General features: G+C 39.5%; 1 protein-coding gene across 1 annotated transcript; it reads right to left on the bottom strand.

Annotated features, from left to right (window-relative positions):
• Positions 1-1,001: 1,001 nt before the first annotated feature.
• Positions 1,002-14,857, bottom strand: SKA1 (spindle and kinetochore associated complex subunit 1; the record flags this gene model as incomplete). Its single annotated transcript, XM_079717633.1, is given in 8 exon segments — positions 1,002-1,150; positions 1,992-2,161; positions 6,131-6,268; positions 9,493-9,506; positions 9,508-9,541; positions 9,722-9,819; positions 11,976-12,100; positions 14,770-14,857. Coding segments are annotated over 8 exon segments (816 nt in total).
• Positions 14,858-23,080: the final 8,223 nt, after the last annotated feature.

Below are 23,080 nucleotides of genomic sequence, written 5' to 3'. Positions count from 1 at the left end.
AAAAGTGACACATTTCCCAGATACCAAGCTTTGTACACTGTGCATCATTTCTCAGTGCAGAAGTTAGATGCCCAATACACTGTTTTGTGTGTAAACATAATAATATTTACATCCAGCATAATTCAAGAAATTTCATCTAACGCATCAAGTTCAAACACCCAGCCTAGGCTCAGTGAGCAGTGCTGGGAAGCATGGATACAGGAACTTAAAGTTCACAAGTGCCTGAAGAGGCACATGAGCTCACGACTGATGGCAAACAACCTTTCCTTCCCAGCTTCACGTCAGCAGCCCGCAAGTTCTGATCTGTGTTTTCATGAAATGTAAATATCTAATCAGTACATTTGTTTCACAAGTATTCTAAATTTTATTAGGAAAAAAATGTTAACACATAAAATTAGAGAGAATAATACAACGAATGCTGTTCTAACCATCAGCTACATCGAATAATTAACACTTTATCATATCCACTCTATGTGTGTATGTATGTATCCAATTATATTGCTTAGCCTTTTTTTTTTTTTTTTTTTTTGCGGTACACGGGTCTCTCACTGTTGTGGCCTCTCCCGCGGAGCACAGGCTCCAGACGCACAGGCTCAGCGGCCATGGCTCACGGGCCCAGCCGCTCCGCGACATGTGGGATCTTCCCGGACCGGGGCACGAACTCGTGTCCCCTGCATCAGCAGGCGGACTCTCAACCACTGCGCCACCAGGGAAGCCCCGCTTAGCCATTTTAAAGCCTATTATTTTATCCCTAAATAAATATCTCAGATGCACCTGCAGAAAATAAGGATATTCTCCTTCATAACCATGACTATTATCATAACTAAGAAAACGGATACTAGTTCTCTCACAGCATCTAATACACAACCTATATTAAAATTTCTACAAAAAAAGAAAATGAAACGGCTGAAGAAATTATATATAAAGAAATTACATATAAGGAAACTATAGGAATAGCCTCTATACCCTACTGTTGGCTGGTTCAAAAGCTCACAAGGGCCTTATGTTATTACATATCTGATAAGTCCTCCCCCTCGGACCTCTGATAGCCTCCGGCAGTGTCGTAAAATATTCAGTATCATGTGAAATCTCTTGTCAACTTTCAAAGCTGTGAACTCCTTTATGTCAGCTTCCACTACAAAATAATGGCCTGAAAATAAAGATATTAATGTTAATTTTTATTAGGACAACTTTCAAGATGAGTCTTTAATGTATTACATTATGACTATGAATGGCATTAATCACTTTTTCCTGTCATTATCCAACCACAGTGAGAACTGGTATTCTTGCTAAAATAATAATTATTCTTTAAACTGAAGTTGCATGTTTACTGTAGCATTTCAGAAATGTAGCCCTGCTTATTATATCATTGGCTATCTGCTGGTATCTTTTGAACAATTCACTTTTCAAGACGCAATATGGTAGTGGTTAAGAGAATGAAACCCACAGCACCTTTATCACTTAACTGAATGACCTTGGGCAAGTAACTTAAGGCTTCTTTGCCTACTCTGAAAAACAGGAATAATAATAGTACACAACTCATAAGGATGCTATGAGGACTAAAGCCCTTAGTACACTATCTGGCACACAGTAAGTGCTATAGTATAAGCATGAACAACTGTTATCATTACTATTCTAATTCTGAAAATATTGGATATCGTTCCATAATAGACTAATGCCGTATTTCTCAGCCTCGGCACTACAGACATTTTAGGCTAGATAATTCTTTTTTGTCAGGGCTGTCCTGTGTATTATAGGGTACTTTAGCAGCATCTCTGGTTTCTACTCACTAGATGCCAGTAGTACCTCCAACCCCAGCTATAACAACCAAAAATGTCTCCAGAGATGGCCAAATGTTCCCTGGTGGGAAAACTGCCCCTGATTGAGAACTACCTCTCTAGAGTTAGAAGTTTCTGGAATTAATCTTGTTTCTCATGTTTAGTTACATTCCAAACAGTTGACACGTACACATATATATACCCTCATTTTACCTTTCGTTTCCTTCGTTTCTTCATCAATAAACCTGTGATAGAGATTTCTGGCCACAGAACTCATAGACTTTTTTGGTTGATGTAAGATCTTATATTTACTAACTACTGCCTTGTTGATTTCTTTAATAACATCATTAATTTGACAATAGGTTAAGCGTGATTTCATGTACCTGTAAAAAAGAAAATGATTAATTTTTCTAAAGAATCATCATACACAATTGTTTTCTTTGCAAAACATTTACATATGATAACTTTATACAGTAGCAAAGCTATTAGTACTCTATATAAAAAATTTTATACCAACTTCCAAATAAACCAGACACATCTCAACCGTTGAAAAATTAGAGACCACAATATATTAGTGCTTATCTTCCCTAGTTATGTCTGGATATATAAATTCCTATTCTCCACCTACAGAATTAACATTACAATTTAAAATAGGCTTTCAAACTCTGATTCAAATAGACTGATTAATTGCAAATAGAAGTTTATTTAAATATTTTTAAATGTTTGTGAGCAAGGGAAAGAAAAATGTAAATATTAATAAATTATATAACTCATACCGCTCTAGTTTCCTGCAAAAATGAATCTGTTCAGAGAGAAAAAGAAAAAAGGAGGAGGAAGAGGGGGAAGAGAAGATGAAGGATGACAAATGTGACAACAAAGATGACAATGCTGATTGAGACGAAGAAGAACTGATGGTGCAGGGACTGCAAAGGGACAAAAGGGCCCGGAAGTTAAGCTGCACAGCTGGCCGGCAGAGGAGAACTACAGGCAGCCTCGACGGACAGCTCACTATTCATTCTGAACTCAAATGCCCTTAAGCATTGTCTCTTTCATTCTAAAGCCCACTCTTCCAATCCAGTCTCCCTCCTGCCCGTCCTCCCAGTCACCAGAGTCTTAGATTATAAGAATAGGAGACCCTTGATTTTGAGTGGTCTGTACAGACCAAAAACAAAATTTTCATGATCTGCTTCAATTTTTCCCTTCAACAAATCATGGATTCATTATGTTAAACTCTGTCCTTTGCCTCTATTCAAAGGGGCAGTTTTCTAATCGAAACTTCCTTAAGATAAAATAATATATAAATATGTTTAAAGGAAAATGTTCATATTGACCAAAACCCATTCATTTTCATTATTCCCTTCCTTTCTAGATTCATTTTCACCACTCATTTTTCTAACCACAATTTCCACAGTTGATGCCACAGCTCAACACAATGCAATTCCTTTAAATCATGTGAACTATATCCTAATTTCCTCGAAACAAGTGCCAATGTTTTCCACTTTAATTCCATCTCAGTATTAACTTTTTAAACATAAATAAAGTCCCATGCTTGGAACACATTCTTCCTTATCCTAATCTTCTAACTTCTCTCATTCGTTAAATAACCCCTTAGTTTAAAAATGAATACTCTACCATGACTATTCTAATATCCTCCCTTCAAGGAAGCATTTTCTGAAGACTCTTCTATTCCAATGTTCTCACAGCCATTTGTTCTTCCCCTTAGCTCAGCCGATGAGCAACAACAATAACAACGACAATTTAAAAAACTGAATAGCATCAAACAGAATTTTAGTGACAATAAAGCTGTCAATAAAGGAAAGGACCAAGTGACCAAATCAAACAAACAAAAAAACTAAAGAGAATTGTCAGCCTCATTCCTAGTCTCAGAACAGTGAAACTGCCAGATATTTTTCAAGTGGCTACTATGCATATGAAAAGATGGTCAACATCCTATGTCATCAGGAAACTGAAAAGTAAAACAATGAGGTACATTATACTTACTAGAATAGCTAATAGAAAAAAACTGACAAAACTAAATGCAGGTGAGTATGGGGAACAATAGGAACTCTCATTCTGCTGGGAATGCAAAATGGTACAGCCACTATGGGAGACAGTTTGACAGCTTCTTACAAAGCTAAACAGTTTTACCATAGGATCCAGCCATCATACTCCTAGGTGTTGACCCAAGTGAGCTGAAAACATGTCCACACAAAAACCTGCAAGTGAATGTTCACAGCAGCTTTAGTCACAATTGCCCCAAACTGGAAGTAACCAAAATGTTGTTCAACAGATGAATGGATAAACGAACTGTGCTACATCTACACGACGGAATATTAGTCAGTGATAAAAAGAAATGAGCTATCAAGCCATGAAAAGACATGAGGGGAACCTTAAATGCATATTACTAAGGCTACAGTGTATGACTCCAACTATATGACACCCAGGAAAAGGGAAACTATAGAGACAGTAAAAAGATCAGTGGCTGCCAGGGGCTCAGGAGGGAGAGATGAAAGGGTGGCATACAGGGTATTTTTAGGGCAGTGAAACTATTCTTATCATGGTGGACACATGACATTACGCATTTGTCAAAATCCATAGACCGTACAACACAAAGAGTGAACCCGAATATAAACTACAGGCTTTAGTTAATATCTAGTTAATAGTATCTAGACTGGTTTATCAATGATAACAAATGTACCACACTAATGCAAGATGTTAGTAATAGGGGAAACTGTTTTCAGGTATGAGAACAATGTACTATCTGCTCAATTTTTCTATAAACCTAAAACTGTTCTAACAAATAAAGTCTATTAATTAAAAAACAAACAACAAAATCCAGATGGACAACTCTCAGACAAGTAAAATAATCATGCCCTTTGCCCCATGGATTCTCCTCCTAGGACACTATCTCAAGGAAATAAGGAATTATAAAACAGACTTGTCCAAAAGAAATTTCATTGTACCATTCTTCATAACAATGCAATCAACCCAAATACTTAATAAGGTCATGCTTAAATAACTTATAGAGTAGCCACACAATAAAATATTATACAACTATTAAAATCCAAGTTTTCCATGATAGTTAATGATGGAAAAATGCTCATGATAAAAAAAAGTAAGTAAACTATATTCACAGAATAACTACATTGTTGTAATGACCATCAGAAACAACTTGTTATGTAGGGGAAGTTAAAATATAGAAGGAAATACTCTCTCTTGTCTGAGTGGTGGAATTACAGATGAGTTACCTTCTAACAACAAACATTTTCTAACAACGTGCATTATTTGTATAAGAAAGTAACAAGAAATGTAATAATATAAAGCCAGAAGTTAAGTAAAGGCCTGGAATTATGAGAGTTTAAAAACATGGATTTCGGGCTTCCCTGGTGGCGCAGTGGTTGAGCGTCCGCCTGCCGATGCAGGGGACACGGGTTCGTGCCCCGGTCCGGGAAGATCCCACATGCCACGGAGCGGCTGGGCCCGTGAGCCATGGCCACTGAGCCTGCACGTCCGGAGCCTGTGCTCCGCAACGGGAGAGGCCACAGCAGTGAGAGGCCCGCATACCACAAAGAAAAAACACATGGATTTCCGTAATTGGTTCCCCATGTCACCTGTGAAGAGCAAAGGAGCCCTCTCTCAGGGGAGGCATCTTGTCTTATTCACCCTGTATTCTTTTCCTCAGTGACCCAGACCCCAGAATAGAGCACAGACTCAAACAAGTGTGTGGCATAAGTTAATGGACAAATGGAAACCAAACAAACACAGCACTCTCTGTTCTAATTCTCAAACCTATACAACACACTCACTTTCCTTAAAATTGCAGCAAAACTGAAGCTACTTCTGAGATGTAACTGGATAAATCTGTATCATAAAATGACCCTGAGAGGACTCAGCAACAAATTGATCCATCTCTAGATCTCTCTATGAAAAGGTTTTACAACTAAACAAAAAACATAGCTTTTTTTTGGCGGTATGCGGGCCTCTCACTGTTGAGGCCTCTCCCGTTGTGGAGCACAGGCTCCAGATGTGCAGGCTCAGCGGCCATGGCTCACGGGTCTAGCTGCTCCGTGGCATGTGGGATCTTCCCGGACCGGGGCACGAACCCGTGTCCCCTGCATCGGCAGGTGGACTCTCAACCACTGCGCCACCAGGGAATCCCAAAAAACATAGTTTTAAACATCTTCAACAAAAGATTTCCTGCATTTTCACAGTACAATGTAAAACTATTTTAGAAAAGATCGATGTTGGAACACAGCATGTTACAATTAATATAATCAAGACTTATACTTATCAACATGTATGTTGATTATTAAAGACTTGAATTTATCTTAAAATTTATCTTAAATACTTACGCAGGAATGCCATTAAACTCATCAGAAGTTATAAATGGCATTTCTTTAACATTTTTTTGTTCTCTGGAGGGCTTCTTTGTGGGTGCAGCTTCTTCAACTTTGACTCGTTCTTCAGGGTCAAGATCTGATCCATTAACACTACAGAATAGAGATGCAGAGATGTACAGGTAATCGTCAGAATTCTGCAGCATACCAGAAAGCTTTGCAACTGAAAATGATCAGTATCAAACACATGATTCATCTTGTTGTAAGTTTATAGCCAACCTCTTTTTCTATCCCTACCCCTAATGCTCATGAAGATCTGAATAGTGAGAATGCTAAAAAAGCAAGTCCCTAAATCTTCAGTAATATAATTGTTCTTTACACACTCAAAACATGGTGTAAGTAGAACATGCACCAAACATCTTCATCAGTTATCCCACTGGTTCCTCAAAGTCAATATGCGTAAAGTTGAATTTAACTTCTAAATGGCTTTTCTTCCTGACTTCCCTATTTCTGGACATGGAAACATCAATCACCTTATATTTCTATCTTTCTAATTTATCCCATTGGTTGCTAGTACAGTAAGTCCCCTACATACAGATGAGTTCCGTTTCAAGAACGCGTTCGTAAGTCCAATTTGTTCCTAAGTCCAACAAGTTAGCCTAGGTACCCAACTAACACAATCAGCTATATAGTACTGTGCTGTAATAGGTTTATATACTTTTCACACAAATAATACCTAAAAAACAAAAAAAAATAAAGAAAACATTTTTAATCTTACAGTACAGTACCTTGAAAAGTACAGTAGTACAGTACAACAGCTGGCGCTTCTTAGCAGTACCAGCTATATCACCGCTGCTTTTACTCTTGTTTCTGGATATCCTGGGCTTGAAATAAAGATACTATACTACTGTACTCTATACAATACTGTACTGTACAGTAAAGTACACAAAAGCACAACCACTTGTAGAGGATGCACGCATGTGACGATGCACGCATGTGGCAATGTACACCAGACACATGAACTTACATGATTGGACATGCGAAAGCATGTTCACATCTTTGAAAGTTTGCGACTTGAAGGTTCGTAAGTAAGGACTTACTATATCAATCCTGCCTGCTACAGACTCATTTTAGTTGCCAGCAATGAGCATGGGTCACCCTTGGCTCAGTCCTGCCCAATTTCTGGAGTCAATGAGATGCCTAATATAGCTCCTACCCACAAGCAAATAGAGTCTACAAATAGGCTGTATCTTCTAGGTTGTTTAACTGCCAAGGAAGGAATGGAGCCCTGTTGCCAGCAGCAAGTCAAGCGATAAATGGAGATGGAATACAGGAAAGAGAAGATCCAACCCAGGAGCAAGGGAAGGGAATCCCAGGAAAGACAGGGAAGTGAGATCCCAAGACGACAGCTGAGTACCAGACACAGAGGGCAGCCAGGCCTGACTGAGGTGGTGTGATGAGGATACGGCCACGTGGTGGGTTGTCAAGATGAAGATGCCCGATGTTATGGTGGCATGATCCTTACATGAATCCTTAACCTGAGACTCTACGGTAAGCCTGGCTGATTCTTACCTGTACTTGCTTATCTTTAGGCCCTGCTGTGTGTATCAACTGAAAATAACCATTTCTACCTATAGAAAGGTTCTGCTGTGGCCTGGCCCTAAAAGCTGACGCTAGGCCATAGTGAGTTTAGAAGAAAATTCCTCCTATCCCTCGGGCCATATTCCTGCTGGGTAGCCAATGTCCAGCCCAACAACCCTGGCAGATATCCTATGATGACCTCTGTCCCTAGCATTTATTCATGACCTTGCCCACTAATGTTCTCTTCTTGGAGTGAAATTCCAAGGTACCCTGACATGCAAGGGACTCTGTTGAGCTTATTTGTTCCTGGACACCTTCAACTATCAGCAGCAACATGGCTCTTTTCCTACACAGCAAGGTTCGTGCCTTCCTTTCAGTTTTCAAACTTAAGCAGCATGTTGTTTGTGGAAACACATATGCAAAACTGTGATTATCATGAACTCCAGGATGATTACCTCTTTGACAGAGGGAGGGTCTGCAATAGAAAAAGTGCTGTAGGTACTGGTAGTGTCCTATTTCTTAATCTGACTGGTGGATACGCTGATGTTTATCATGCTTCTTTAATTTACACTAATAATGTTTTAATTACTTTTCTGTATATATGATACATTCAAAAGTTAAAAAGTTAAGTTAGCCATGGAATGTTTTTACATACTTGGAGCCCCCTTTTAGAAATACGATTTTGTAAATCAACTATACTTCAATAAAGTTAAAGAAAAAAAGAAATACAATTTTGGGCAGAGGACTGGAGAGACGGGAGGGGAGAAATACTGGAAAGACAAAACACAGGAGCTCCCCAATCATGAAGACAAAAGACGACGGAAGATCTCATGGAGCCAGACAATCAGAGGGAGGGCTGGGACAGACAAAACCCCGCAGAGGCCGAATGGACGGCTGGGGCTACGAGACAGGAGGCAGGTTGAAGACGCCGAGTTCCTGTCTAGGTGATGGGTGGGTAACAAGGAGACAGTTTAGTCTTAGACACGCAAAGCTGGAGGAGAGAACAGCTCATTCATGAGATTCCCAGCAAGCGATTAAAACAGAACTAGATGCCATGCCAAGGCCAGAGTTGGACATTTGAGAGCATTAATAATGGTGTTAAGTCAGCGTGAGTAAAACAGAGCTTTAGGACACACTTGTAACTTAAAAGAGGGCAGAGAAAAAGGAGGCAGCCTAGTCGAAGATGTAGGATGACAACTAAGAAAGCACAGTGGCAGTGCAAATAACAGAATTTCAGAAAGATGGGCAGCAAAATAAAATCTGAGAAGAATCGGGGCTGAAGAGGTATTTTTTACCTCTTTGTGACTTTCAAGCAATCATTTTCATAAGTATGGCAGTAATTAACAGCCAAAGCTAGATTTTAGGGGCTTCAGGAAAAGGGCAGGCACGAACATACACTGGCAGTGAACAGACAGAGGTAGGACAGTACTTTGAGGGTAAAAATGAGCTAAGTTTTTGTTCCTTGAGCTGTTTTTAAGATGGGAAGCTCATTAAGTTTAGTCTTACCCAAAGGCAGTGGTTCGCAAGGGTCAGGGGAAATTCTGCCCCGCAGAAGACATATGGCAATGTCTGGCAACATTTTTCATTGTCACAACTGGGTGGAGGGGTGGAGGTGGGAGGGGATACAGGGGGCTACTGATATTTAGTTGGAAGAGGGCAGGGATGCTACTAAACATGCGATTTTCACAAAAAAGAATTATCTGACCTAAAATGCCAATAGAGCCAAGGTTGACAAACTCTGCTCTAAGGGAAAGAAATGAGAAAAAGTAGAAAAAGACAGTCTAGAGGAGACTTACCCTTGGGAAAGGGGGGGACATTTTCCCCAGAGACTGTGGGATAAGAAAACTGGTAAAGATGGGGGAAAGACTATTTCTTGTATAAGTAACAAAACAAAACAGAACAAAACAAAACCCCTGGATAATCACTAACAAAATTTCAAGTATATAGAAAAGCAAAAAGATTTGAAGTGTTTGTTTTAATAGTTTTATAAAACCAGATAGTAAAAATAATTATAAACATACTTACAAGTTCTGGGTTACTGTTACTTGAGGCAAATGGGGAGGAATGTTTTCTTTGAGATGTTCCACATCTTTATAATCTTCTTCAAGACATTCAAAGAGTTCCTAAAATTAAAAAAAAAAAAAGCTCACAAATAAGCATCTGTCCTGCCTGTGTGTGTTTTAACATGTTAGATAGAACATGAAAGGGGCTTCCCTGGTGGTCCAGTGGTAAAGACTCTGCACTCCCAATGCAGGGGTCCCAGATCCGATCCCTGGTCAGGGAACTAGATCCCGCATACCGCAACTAAGAGCCCGCATGCCGCAACAAAGATCCCACATGTGGCAACGAAGATCCTGCATGCTGCAACTAAGACCCAGAGCAGCCTAATTAATTAATTACTTACTTACTTAATTAATTTTTTTAAAAAAAGAGCATGAAAGACTATGTACCACAATCACAATGATTCTGAGTATTCAAAAAGCAGAGCGGTGAAAAAGCATTGAATACAGCAATATTTAAAAAGAGCCCTTTGGTTCTCGAGCTGATTTTGGACGGCGATATATTATTTTTCTCTACTGGATTTTTTCAGAGGACAATTGTTAGAATAACATTACAACAGGCAGGGTTGACATTCATGTCTTTCTAAAATACTTGAACCTTGGGAAGCAACTGAAAAGTATATGAAAGATTTATGTTTCTCATTCTGGTAAAGTGCTTTTGTTGACTTAGCAAACGTTCCCCAGCACCGGAGTGATAATGCATTCCCGGAATGCAACGACGAGATACTGCTTGGAACGGCTTTCATATATTCCAGCTTAATGAAAATTCCTCCTTGATCACAACCACTTTCATGTTGTGTTGTCTTTACTTAACTTCCCCTAGAACTCGAGGTTATGAACTCACGCAAATTTAATAAGGAAAATACTCTGAACCTTCGGATTCCCGTCATCTGACTTTCAATCATAATGTAAACAAAAATTCCAAATAGTCTTCAATCCTGAGTTGAACATTCTCGAAACCCACACCTAACCCTGGGCATTCTTGGGCAGGGTAGAAGTGAAACCGTTATTAGTTCCTGTTTTGAATTTGTATAACATCTTTCTTTTAAAGAGATGAATGATGTTCAGAGATACTAATGTCATTTCAACTGATAGTAGGATAGGCACAATCATGCCCAGTCCCAGAGCTGAAAAATCTTTACAGACATTGAGGATTATAAGGCTTAAAAAGGACCAGAGAGGCCACCTTGACCATATCAATGGCTCTAAGAGCATGAGGTAATTATGGTACAGATTGGGTATTTTCCCATCCCATCAGAAAGTACACTAGCACTTTGATTAGGTGAAGGCTTATTTAGAATAAAATGTGTGTGTGAATGAGGCTCAAGTTTTTCTTTGCTTGAGAATCCTTATACTATATTCTAGAGGAATAGAGAAATGCAGAAGAGAAGGCACCCAAGAAATAGTTCAGTATGACCCATTACTTTTCAAATGAGGACACTGAAACCCCAAGAGGAAAAATGACCTTCTTAGGGTGGCAGAAGGTGCTTCGGGGAGCCAGGGTGAGAATTCACATCTCCAAACCCCAGGGCAGGCATTCCTCCTACACCACACTCCCAGGAGATCATTTATTTAAATTAAACCTACCAAGAATTATTTAGGAGAGACTTCTCTGGTGGCGCAGTGGTTGAGAATCTGCCTGCCAATGCAGGAGACATAGGTTCAATTTCTGGTCTGGGAAGATCCCACATGCCACAGAGCAACTAAGCCCATGCGCCACAACTACTGAGCCCACGCATCGCAACTACTAAAGTCCGCATGCTCTAGGACCTGCGTGCCACAACTACTGAGCCCTCGTGCTGCAACTACCGAAGCCCGCACGCCTAGAGCCCGTGCTCCACAACAAGAGAAGCCACCGCAATGAGAAGCCCACGCACCGCAAGGAAGAGTAGCCCCTGTTTGCCGCGACTAGACAAAGCCCACGCACCACAACAAAGACCGAACACAGCCAGAAAAAAAAAAAAAAAAAAAAGAATTATTTAGGAAATATTCCTTTTTAGTAAATAGATTGGCTACCAGCATGGAGGAAGAAACACATCTGGAACTCTGGAGTCCTTTATACTGGGAAAATAAAATGCAAATGGCACTCTTTACTGTTAATAATAACTTACAAAGCTAAGAACATTATAAACTTAAAGAATCCTTAAGAATTCCCTGGTGATTAGGGACTCTGTATCTATTGCCTTTTTATTTTGTTTTTTTCACTAGAAAACCATTACCTTGAGTGAACTGTTGGTTTGTTCTTGATACTGAATTTCCAATTCCAATTTATTTAGAAGTTCATTTACTACAATGATCTCATCTCCTATTTTATTTAATATAGTCTTCAAGGTAGGTTCTTGCCCTATTAATAAACAAAGATAAAATGGAAAATAAAATGTATAGAAAAGCAAAAAACATACATGTATCCAACTGAACTCTTGGGACAGAGCTCTACCTTAAAGAGACACTGAGGGTTGAGAAAGAACTATTGTTTCAGCCCCTAGGAACTGTCTCTATGGATAATCTTAAGAACTCATTTCTAAGTAATATGAAAAAAAAGGAAGGGAGAGATAATTACACTGTATTCCCTGAATCTTTTGCTTCTGGAGAACTGTTCCACTAATAAAACACCTAGAAATGCTAGATAAAATACATACCCCTTTACATGCATAGTTGAGCTCTTATGAGAAAAAGGTAAATCACCAAGGGCTTCCATATGAAGAGTGAACCACAGACCAGGCAGTACGTGTCAGCTGATGCTGCAGCAGCCCTAATGGTGGTGGGGCTGGGGACGAGGTACAGAGGAATGCTGGAGAGAGGAGGCTGTCACTCTCAGCAACCTAATATATTTGGTTTTAATGGGGATAAGAGCCAAGGCTTTGGGACTTCAAAGCACAGGATGCTGAAAGTGAGAATCCCAAACGAGGCCAGGATCCCTCTTCATGGGCTATATATTCAGTGAATGTGTAAACCTGAAAAATTCTAATCACTGGCCAGGAAGATAAGCTTATGTTTTGGACTGGCCTGCAAGAATGGGTGGGAGGCGGCGGAGAGTAGCCTGCTCTCAAATTCCCAACCCCACCTCCTAGTCCCTCTCTCTAGCTTCCTAGATACGAGGATGGGAAAACCAGAGTCCCCTCCTCCCTAGAAATAAGAGAAGTAGTAAAAAAAAAAAAGAATTTTTAAGGGAAGATCAAAAGCACAAAAAGGAAAACTATCCTCACAATCAAATCTTTCCATTTTCTAGTAACCAAATCATGAAATACACATAACTGAAAACATCCTGTGACCACATCTATAGATTACGGATGCAGTAGAGTGAAATGGCTAAAGCCTCCAGGCCTGAAGTCAGAGACACCAGTACCTGCCCTCAGAGGGTTACTGAGAAGTAGGAAAGTACATATAAGATGGGTGAGCACTGTGATTGGAACCTAGTAAAGCACTCAGTAAAGGCAAACTAGTATTAATCGACGTAATCTAATAAAGCAATGCAAATTGCATTTGACGGTAGGTTCATAACAACTAAAAGAAATTAACAAGTAAATTAGAGTATTGATGTCTCTGCTAAGATTAATTGCAGGGGGTAAAACAACTAGTTGGATATACTGGTATCTCAAATAACTTAGTCACCTAAATTTTAGGGCCTTGTTTGCTGATTTGTAGTGAAATAAATTCACTACTTTTGATAGTGGTGATCTAGTAAATTACAGCAGCCAAAGTGGCAAACAAATTACTAGGCTTTCCTAAATAGGCCATGGAACCAAACAGACAAATTGTTTTCCCCACATACAAATGATGGTTACCCAGTGTGTAGTTATCTAACAGGTCAGACTGCTTCATCCAGGCTTCATGCTTTGGTGGGGTCATTTGAATTCAAGGTTTGATCGTTAACAGATCTCTAAATTATATTTTTCCAATAGTAATCATGCCCTCAGAAAGAGAATCTAAAGAAGACTACTTATTAAAAACCTAAATGTCCTTTTTCAGATTATTCAATAAAAGTGGCATAGAAGTAGACAAGTACTACACTGGGAATCGGGACACAAAACCTGTAGTTCCAAATGACCACCCATGAGCTGGGGGACTGGGGCAAGTCACCTGACTTCTGAGCCTCAGTTTCCTCATGTGTGAGAGCACGGGGCTTGAGAAGATGAACCCACAGTCGCTTCAGCTTTAACTTTCTACAGAATATGTCAGCCACCAACTGTAAAATGGATGAGGCTCTTTATTAGTGGTGCCCAAAAAGAGACGGAGAATATCAAAGTCTCAGAAGGACATGTATAATTTGAAAGGACATTCCAACAGTATAATTTCATATTTGAATTTTCTTAAATTATCAATTCATAATACAAACTACAATAAAAGTTCAACAGGATCTTCCCAGCAGATGGAATTCCACCTATCAATAAATCTCCAGCTTTCCTAGATATGGCTGGGAAGTACATCATTTTTGTAAACAATATTTTTCCAGACTTCACAAGGATCTCCTACTTCTCTGCACTTCCACTGCATCATCCACTTTCAGCACTTCAAAATATCTTGGAAGATGGTTACAATTTACAAGTTTCCGGATGTTTAAAAAATTGACTTCATTTTCAGTTAGTTGTTTCCTAGTGATATATATTGAACAGCTTCCTCCAAAGCAGTCTGTAAGATGGGTTATGGGCTACTTCTATCTCTGTGGATCTTTTCCACTTCTGGTTTTTTCCTTGTCTTTTAGTATCTCTACTTAGCTCTAGAACTAGGAACATTAAATAACCTTCAAATCTTACTATTCTGCCTTGTGTGTCTCAGAAAAACATAAGTAAATAAATATAATTAATAGCTAGTTCATTGTTCAATGTAACTTACATTTTAGTATCCTCTGCAATATTCAAAATACTGAGGGCAGACTGTTTTAAGAATCACCATTCAAAACTTAAAATTACCTTTCTAAGATACATTCACTTAACCAGGCATAAGATATCAAGGTGGGACAATAATCATAATGCATTTTGTATGTACAAAGTCAGTGGAATCTGTTTTACTTACCACAATTTCTTAATGACAGAGTTTTTTTAATATTTCCAATCTTTTCATTAATATGAGAGCATAATTGTTCCAGATCTGAGGAGGCCATCCTTTAAGCCTCTGAAGAAAAAGATATACATTTATAAAAACAAGGGAAGCCAGACAAATTTATATTCACTTTCAAAATCCAAGAATGGTAAATACCCAGTAAGTCACATCTCCCTGAAAAGAAAGTACAAAAACTCAAGAGAAATACCTTTCAATTCTACAAAATTCAGTTTCTGGCCAAAGTCCAGTACTGACTTGTCTTAGAGCTTTCTGTAGTTAATGTATCCCAAACCAGGGTACAGGGGATAAGCCTGTGTCATTTCCTTATAGATTTAAGGGGACAAATGCCTTTACTTACACATAAAGACAACATTGGTATTTTCTTTGAAAACTCAAAGACCCAAGAATTTTAAGGAAAAACACAGTAAGTTCAAAGAAACGGGTCCAGGTAAGCATTTCTCCCATGCTGTTGGGTTTGGGGCTTTACTATTTGGGGTCGGTAAGGAGGTGGAGGGAAGGGAGGAAAGAAATCAGGTACTATTCACTCCGAGGGTTGATGAGGTCTAAAGCATCCACCCCGGCTAACCTGGCGAAGCAAGGTCAAGCCCTCTCTTCCGCCCCACGCGGCACCGCCCCGAGCCCCCCACCCCGCCCAAGCAATGCCTCCCGCCCGCTTCCGAAGGCGGGATCCTCAACACCAGACTCGAACCTCGTACGGTTCCAGGAGCAAAGGGCCCACTCAGTGCGGTCGCGAGGCGAGAAGACCCCTCCAGTCTCCACCGGAAGCCCAGGATGGCGAGACCCGACTCCAAGAGCGAAATTCAAACTGCCCGCCGGGTCTTGGTACCGCGCAAGCGCACATCAGCGCTCGCGGAACACTGCTTAGGGGCCTCCTGCGTTTCCCGGTTTACCCAGGGCCGCAGCTGAGCGGGGCCGGGGGCGGGGCAGTGGTGCGGGGCCGGGCCGGGGAAAAGGCGGGGCTGGGTTGGCTCGGGCGCGAAAGGCTGCCGGGACAAATGCCCCTCCTACTCCGTGCCGTAACGGGTGATTTCAGTCGGTCACCCAATCCTGACCGTCCAGCAGCCAGGGCCAAGCGCTCGGGGGATCAAATCGCGAGTTTAAACCGGGTCTCCAAATTGGCTACACATTAGAATCACCAGGGCAGCTTTTACAAATTCCAGTGTCTAAGCCGTACCCCAAATCAGTGAATTCAGACACTCTGTAAGTGTTGATTTGTTTGAATTAGAATCCAAACAATATTTACACATTGTTATTTGGTTGATACATTTCTTATATCTCTTTTAATTGCAAAAGGCCTACTTATTTAGAGCTAAATTCTTTTAGCAGGAACAAAACCTTTCATTGTAGGACTAAGTGTAAGGCTTAAAATGTCAACATTCTATGAAAAATAACATAATAAGAGAAATTCACCCTGCAGAATCAAGGACAAACATTATCAGATTACTTCCCCTGAGAAAATAAACAAGAAGAAGAGAGCGTAAAGGCACTGAATACAAGACGAGAGGGGGGAAATGTGGAAAAAATATAGAAATGAGCAGTTGGATCACTGCCTACTTCTTATTTCCTTCTGGGACTGGTTTACTTGGCAGGACTCCTTCAGTTGCAATGACAGACACTCTATCCAAACTGACTTAAGCAAGGAAAAAGACTTTATATGGCGTATAAAACTATAAAGTGTGTGTGTGTGTTCAGTTACGGCTGAACCCAGGTACTCAAGAATACTATTAGGAAGACATCTCCATCTCTCAGTTATGCGTTCCTCCCTGTTGGTTCCATTCTCAGGCGGCCTTTTCCCTATGGTGACCTGTGGTACCTCCAGACTTATACCTCAATGGGTTAGCAGTTCTTGCTTTCCTAAGAGATCTAGCAAAAACCCCGGGATGGAATCTCATCAGCCTGACTTGGGTCATCTGCCCACTCTGAATCAATCAGTCTAATTTGGAGGGGTGAAATGGTCTGATTTGCTGGGTAGCCTGGAGCTGGAAGCCAGGACAGCCCTACCCAAAACACAAAGTCTGAGAGTAGGACACAGGTAGTTTTTCAGGAAAATCTAGCTGCTTTTATGAGACAATGGGGACAGGGAGAAGTAAAAACAAAACAAAAACCTGTCTTCTTCAGGGTTATGACTCATTCAAGGTGAAGGAGACAACTTGCCTCACAGAAATTATGTTATGGGGAATTAAAATTTATTGGTATCCCATCTCTTTCCACAGAGAAACTATGTTCCATTGCCATCCCCAAATTACAAGTAGGAAAGAGAGCTATTCTGCATTGGAATGATTGTATTGCTGATATAATTCTTGGAAAAATTCCAGAACCATTACTACAATTCATTATTCACTTCCATAGTGTTCTGAGAAGGATTTTACTTATGATACTGATATTATCAAGTTCTGAATCCTTTATATATTCATCCATTCTCATCTCCATCTCTTTCATTATGTCAAGAAGATTTTTTTTCCATTCTTTTTCAAGCTGAGATGGTTGGTTGAGAGAAAGTTATTTGTGTTTGGAATCTCAATAATTTATTTCTTCCAGGATAGCAATGTCCTGACCTGCACCTATCTTCCCTTTCCTGTTGAAGTACCTCTGGACAGTCATATGACAAGAGGGAAAAAAATGAAAAGAGCAAGATATAAGAAACTGCTGGACTGTTCCTTGCAAGAAATATGAGCAAAAGTAATGTGAACTCTAGTCTTCAGAGAAAAATAGTAATAACAATAACATCAATTAAAATTTATTGGGTACTTATTCTAATTCAGGCATTTTACATAAATTATCCTGTTTAAACTTTGTAATAAATTTATGAATACTTAAATTATGATCTGCACTTTACAGATGAGGAAGTCAATAAATGGCAAAGTGGATCCCTGACCTCAGAACTGTCCTCTTTACCATGATGCTCTGCTGCCTCCCCAGGAGAAAGGGGTCATTTGCTCCCATGTTTTGTGTTTCTGAACCTATAGACTTCCATCATCATTTAATTCCCTCATGACATATCACCACATGAGCAATTTTAGATTACCTATAAATTTGAAGTTTTTGATACCCAATTGACTTTGACAGAAAAGACTTTATTCGTACTTTTTGTACTTCTCTTTGTCTTTCTCTTGCAGCTAAATGTCAAGCTTAACCTCTGGATGTCGCTAAACTTTCACTGTAGACTAAAGATCAAAGATCTCGTTAAGCAACAGGCCTCTGCATTTCTAGGCAACTTGGGAAATATTTATTCCTCTGGTTTTGACCGATGGCTAGTGACCAGTGGGTCCAATAAGTTTTGGGACAGGTTCATAGCTCTCTAGTGCTGATGGGTCTTCCTTTCTGAGATGCCTCACTGATCATGCAGGATAAGTCTGACCTTTTAGGGAGTTATAACATCCAGACAGATTATGTTTTTACATTTACCTATTAAAATACTCTCCTTTAGCTTCTTTTATTTATTTATTTATTTATTTTTGCCCTGCGTGGCATGCAGGATCCTAGTTCCCCAACCAAGGATTGAACCCAGGCCATGGCAATGAAAGCACCAAGTCCAAACCTCTGGACCACCAGGGAATTCCCTTTTGCCTTGTTTTTAAAAGCCATTTTCTAGATGACAAAATTAAAATCCAAAGCATGTGCTTGTAATACATATCCCACAGGGACTATTTCTCAATTCTCATTAGCTGTCATAGTAGCTGAGGTCATCCCAGAAAATCAAAACTTGTCACTTTTACAATGTTTCATGCCCTAAAGTGATTTATAGGGGAGTTTCTTTTAAACCAGAGAGGAGAGGAAAAAGAAAAAAGCTTACACTTTCCCCCAGTGGTCTTTCTTAACTTTATTGAGTCTTTATCTTATGTATAATTTTTTAGTTTTATAGTCAAGCTGCTATTTCTGTGCCAGCAGGCTGCTCTTAACAAAGGCCCAGAGGTATGTAATATGATTAGAGGCAGGAAAGGAAAGTCCCCAGCATGAAAACTTCCCCCTCTCTCTCTCTCATCTAAAAATTCCACCCAATAGTAAGACAGAGGAAGATGCAAAACAAAACCATCAGGAGACCTTTTCATAGTCCCAGCTCAGTCATTAACTGGCTCTGTGAACTTGAGAAATGAACCACTTCTGAGATCACATCCAGCTCAAAGCATCAGACATTTTTTTCTTCAAAAAAAGTTTCTCTCTTCCTGTAACTTGCTTTTTAAATATAAATATGACTAGGTAAGGATAATAGACTTTTAAGTTAGAAAAGAGAACTAAGATTGTCCCATGGATTTTCCTTTCCTTACTTCTTAACAAATGTACCTCAAGTAACTTTTTTTTTTTAAAAAAAAAACCCTTTCCCAAAAATCACTAATAACTGTCGACAAAGAAAGAGAGATAATGTAAGGGAATAAACATTTAAAACTGATGTCAAGGAGGGAAACAAGATTCTGGAGCAGAGAGGAGAAGCAGAGCATGGCCTGGCTCCTAACGACACCACCACCCCGGAAATCATATTGGAGAACCTACATATCTGAGAATTGAAAGAGATCTGATGATTACCACCTGAGGGATAGTCTTTCTTTTTCCCTTTTCTCGGCCATGGCTCTCTCTCTAACTGAGTCTAGTTTCCCATTGGAAAATGATCCAAAGTTTGAGCTATTCCCCAAAGCAATGGACTATTACTTGATATTGTGAAAAGCAGAACATTGGTTTAGGGTGTCTTACAATGAAAGAAAAAAGGGAGAAAGGAAGGCAAGGAAAGAAGAAACCATGCAAAGACTGATAAAGAAAATGACCTACAGGAATACATATTTAAAGGAATGGAAGAAATTTTATATCCATATGAATTGTATATATATTAATTAATTAAAAATAACACCTCATAGAAAAGAGAATAAACAGAAACTAAAGAAAAAGATGTAAGGAGAGCATTAGACTTAAAAATATAAATTGAGAGTCCAAACAATACCATTATAGAACTAGTATACTGAAGTACAAATAGCAAGAAATAGAAAAGACACCATTGAAAATCAAGTTAAAAGAGAAGTTTAAGATGATTACAGTACATGCAGTTGAAAAAGAAAAGAAAGAAAGTAAAGTAAATACAGAGAAGCCCACAGAAACAGAAGATAGAAATGATCCAACATGAGGATAACTGGTGTCTGAAATGTAAAGTACACCAAAAATGGGCCAGAAGAATCCAAAAGATGTAATAAAGGTGATTACCTGGGGTGGTGTGGGGGAGGAAACATTGAGCCTCTAGATTGCATTCCAGGAAATTTTACTAAGAGATACTCTACAACTAGAAATATTCAAGTTAAGTTTTTCAACTTTAAAGATAAAGAGTTCTTTTAGCATTAAGGTAAAAAGCAAATTGGCTACAAGAAGGGAAAATATCAGGGTGCCTCAGATAACTGCACTTAACTTTTTATTTTGAAAAATTTCAAACATACATAAAAATCGAAACGAGCAACAAACAGTCATATATCCTTCACTTAAATTCTTCAAATGTTAATATTTTGCCATATTGTGATATATATGTACTTCAGAAATATTATTGTATATTGCAAAATCTAGGGAAACCACTTGTATATGGCCATACTGCTCAGCTTGCGGGATCTTAGTTCCCCAACCAGGGATTGAATCTGCACCATGGCAGCGAAAGCGCCAAGTCCTAACCATTGGACCGCCAGGGAATTCTCCAAAATTTTTTTAAAAGAAGAATAATTGTTTACTAATAAAGAATGCTCACCTAAAACCAGAGAAGTTAAGAAAATAAGCCTCTGGTGACAAATAGAAAATAGTTACAAACATTGTTGGTATTAATCCAAATATACCAATAATCACTTTAAATGTGAATGGGTCTAATTACACCAATTAAAAGATAGAGATTGTCAGGCTGGATTTAGAAAAAATAAACACACACACACAGGACCCAACTATATGTTGTCTATAAGAAACCCACTTTATATATAAAGAATCTAATAGATTAAAAGTAAAGAGAGAGGTAAAGATATACCATGATAACACTAATCAAAAGAAAACTGAAATAGCTATATTAATTTTGGACAAAGTAGACTTCAGACCAAGAAAAATTATCAGAAATAAACAGAGACACTACATAATAACAGAGGGGCCATTCTCCAAAAAGACATACAGTCCTAAACATGTATGCACCTAACAACAGCATCAAAATACATGAGGCAAAAACTGATAGAAATGAAAGGTAAAATAGACAAATCCACTCTCACAGTTGGAGACTCCAAAACCCTCTGTCAAATAACCAACAGATCAAGCAGGCAGAAAGCATTAAGGATATAGTTTAACTGAACAACACTATCAATTTGATCTAATTAGCATTTATAGAATACTCCATCAAACAACAGCAGAATACATATCCTTTTCAAGCTTGAATGGACCATTCACCAAGAGAGACCACATTCTGGGCCATAAAATATACCTTAACTAATTTAAAAGAATAGAAATAATACATAGTATGTTTTCAGACAACAATGGAATTAAAATGGAAATCAATAGTAAAAAGATAGCTGGAAAATCCTCAAATATTTCGAAATTAAACAACAAACTTCTCAGCAACACATGGGTGAAAAAAGGAGTCTCAAGTGAAATTATAAAATATGTGAGGGTTTCACTTCTGGGATGGCAATGTGGGGAGCCCCCCAGCAGAACAAACATAACTAGTGTAGACTCTGAAGGGAAAAAAAGCCATTTAAAATGTCTGGAAGTTGTCTGAAGGGCATACAGAAAATTAAGAAATATTTATTCATAAAGGCTACTAAAACTTAGTTAAGACCAGTGAAAGTCTGTGGGCCTTGATCCACCACCTCCTTCCTGTCTTTCCAACTCCAGCTCAGCTTGAGGGAAGCTCTACTCCAGGCCGTTGTGGCCAAGAAGACAGTGGGGATCGCTCTCCCCTCGGGTTTCTATCAGGGAACACAGTATCTCACCAGCAGGGCAAGCCACCAGTATTGCTCATTCCCTCCAACTCTGAGTTGAAAAGGCTGAATTTCTGGTGAGAGCGACCAAAAAGTCGGGGGATCCCCTTCCTCTACGCAGCCCCTCCCTACAAAGAGGTTCCACCCCAGGCTTGGCAGGCAGGCTGAGACTACTAGGACCCCAATGGCCCTCCCTCCAGCTCATTCACAGGGCAGAGGGTCCATGCTGGGAGGGGCCAGCCGCGAAGACCCCACCCAGCACCCAGAGTAGTGGTTCACAGATTTTGCCCTTTGTGTAGCATTTTAATTTTCCCTTTTGCCTTTTGATGTACTCTTTAAATCTTTATATGTAAGCATCTGTCATTTTAATGAAAAAGTAAACCAGTATGGGCTTTCTTTAAACGGGGTGAGGGTGGGGTTTGGACTGGAAGCAAATATGTCAAGTAGGCTAGCAGTGGTTATATCCACTGTTACTGCTGTGATAGGATTTTTGTCCCTGCATTTTCAATACACATAAATAAAGCATGCACGGTCTTAGCTTGAGCTTCTTTAAAAAAATTTATAGTCTCAGTGTCTTAAACAACAGACATTTACTTCTCACAGTTCTGGAGGCTGGGAAGTCCAAGATCGAGGTGCCAGCTGATTCGCTTCCTGATGAGAACCCACTTCCTGGCTTGTAGACAACCACCTTCTCCCTGTGTCCTCCGGTGGCAGGAGTGGTTGGGTTGGGGTAGGGCGGGGATGGGGAGAGAGGAAGAGAGAGAGAGAGAGAGAGACATCTCGTCCTCTTCTTATAAAGGCCACCAATCCTATCGAATTAAGCCCCCCAGCCTTATGATTTCATTTAACCTTAATTGACTCCTAAAAGTCATATCTCCAAATAGTCACAATGTTGGGTTAGGGCTTCAATATATGAATTTTCAGGGACACAATTCAGTCCATAGAAAGGTTGGCAGTCTCCAACTGAGACTGGGAGGCTAATCTTTTATATCTCTGGCTTCTAGAGTCTAGCATTTACAAAATTTTTTTAATTATTTTTTTTTCGGCCGCTCCCTGTGGCATGTGGGATCTTGGTTCCCAGACCAGGGATCGAACCCGTGCCCCCTGCAGTGGAAGCACAGTCTTAACCACTGGACCGCCAGAGAAATCCCTAGATTCTAGCATTTTAATGTGACAGAATGTGTATATGTAATAGTAGGATAAGATGAGAGGATCAGCTGCCTATTTAGAGGAAGGGACAAGGGCACAAATGAAAGAAATTACTTAATAATTTTTCAGTAATAAGAAAATCCATCCTCTTTCTCATTCACATATTCTAGAGAATGGTTGCTGCATACAGGGGTATA

The sequence above is a fragment of the Hyperoodon ampullatus genome (genome assembly GCF_949752795.1).
Source record: "Hyperoodon ampullatus genome assembly, chromosome: 13".
Classification (NCBI taxonomy): Eukaryota; Metazoa; Chordata; class Mammalia; order Artiodactyla; family Ziphiidae; genus Hyperoodon; species Hyperoodon ampullatus.
This window is presented reverse-complemented; position numbering and strand designations above follow the sequence as displayed.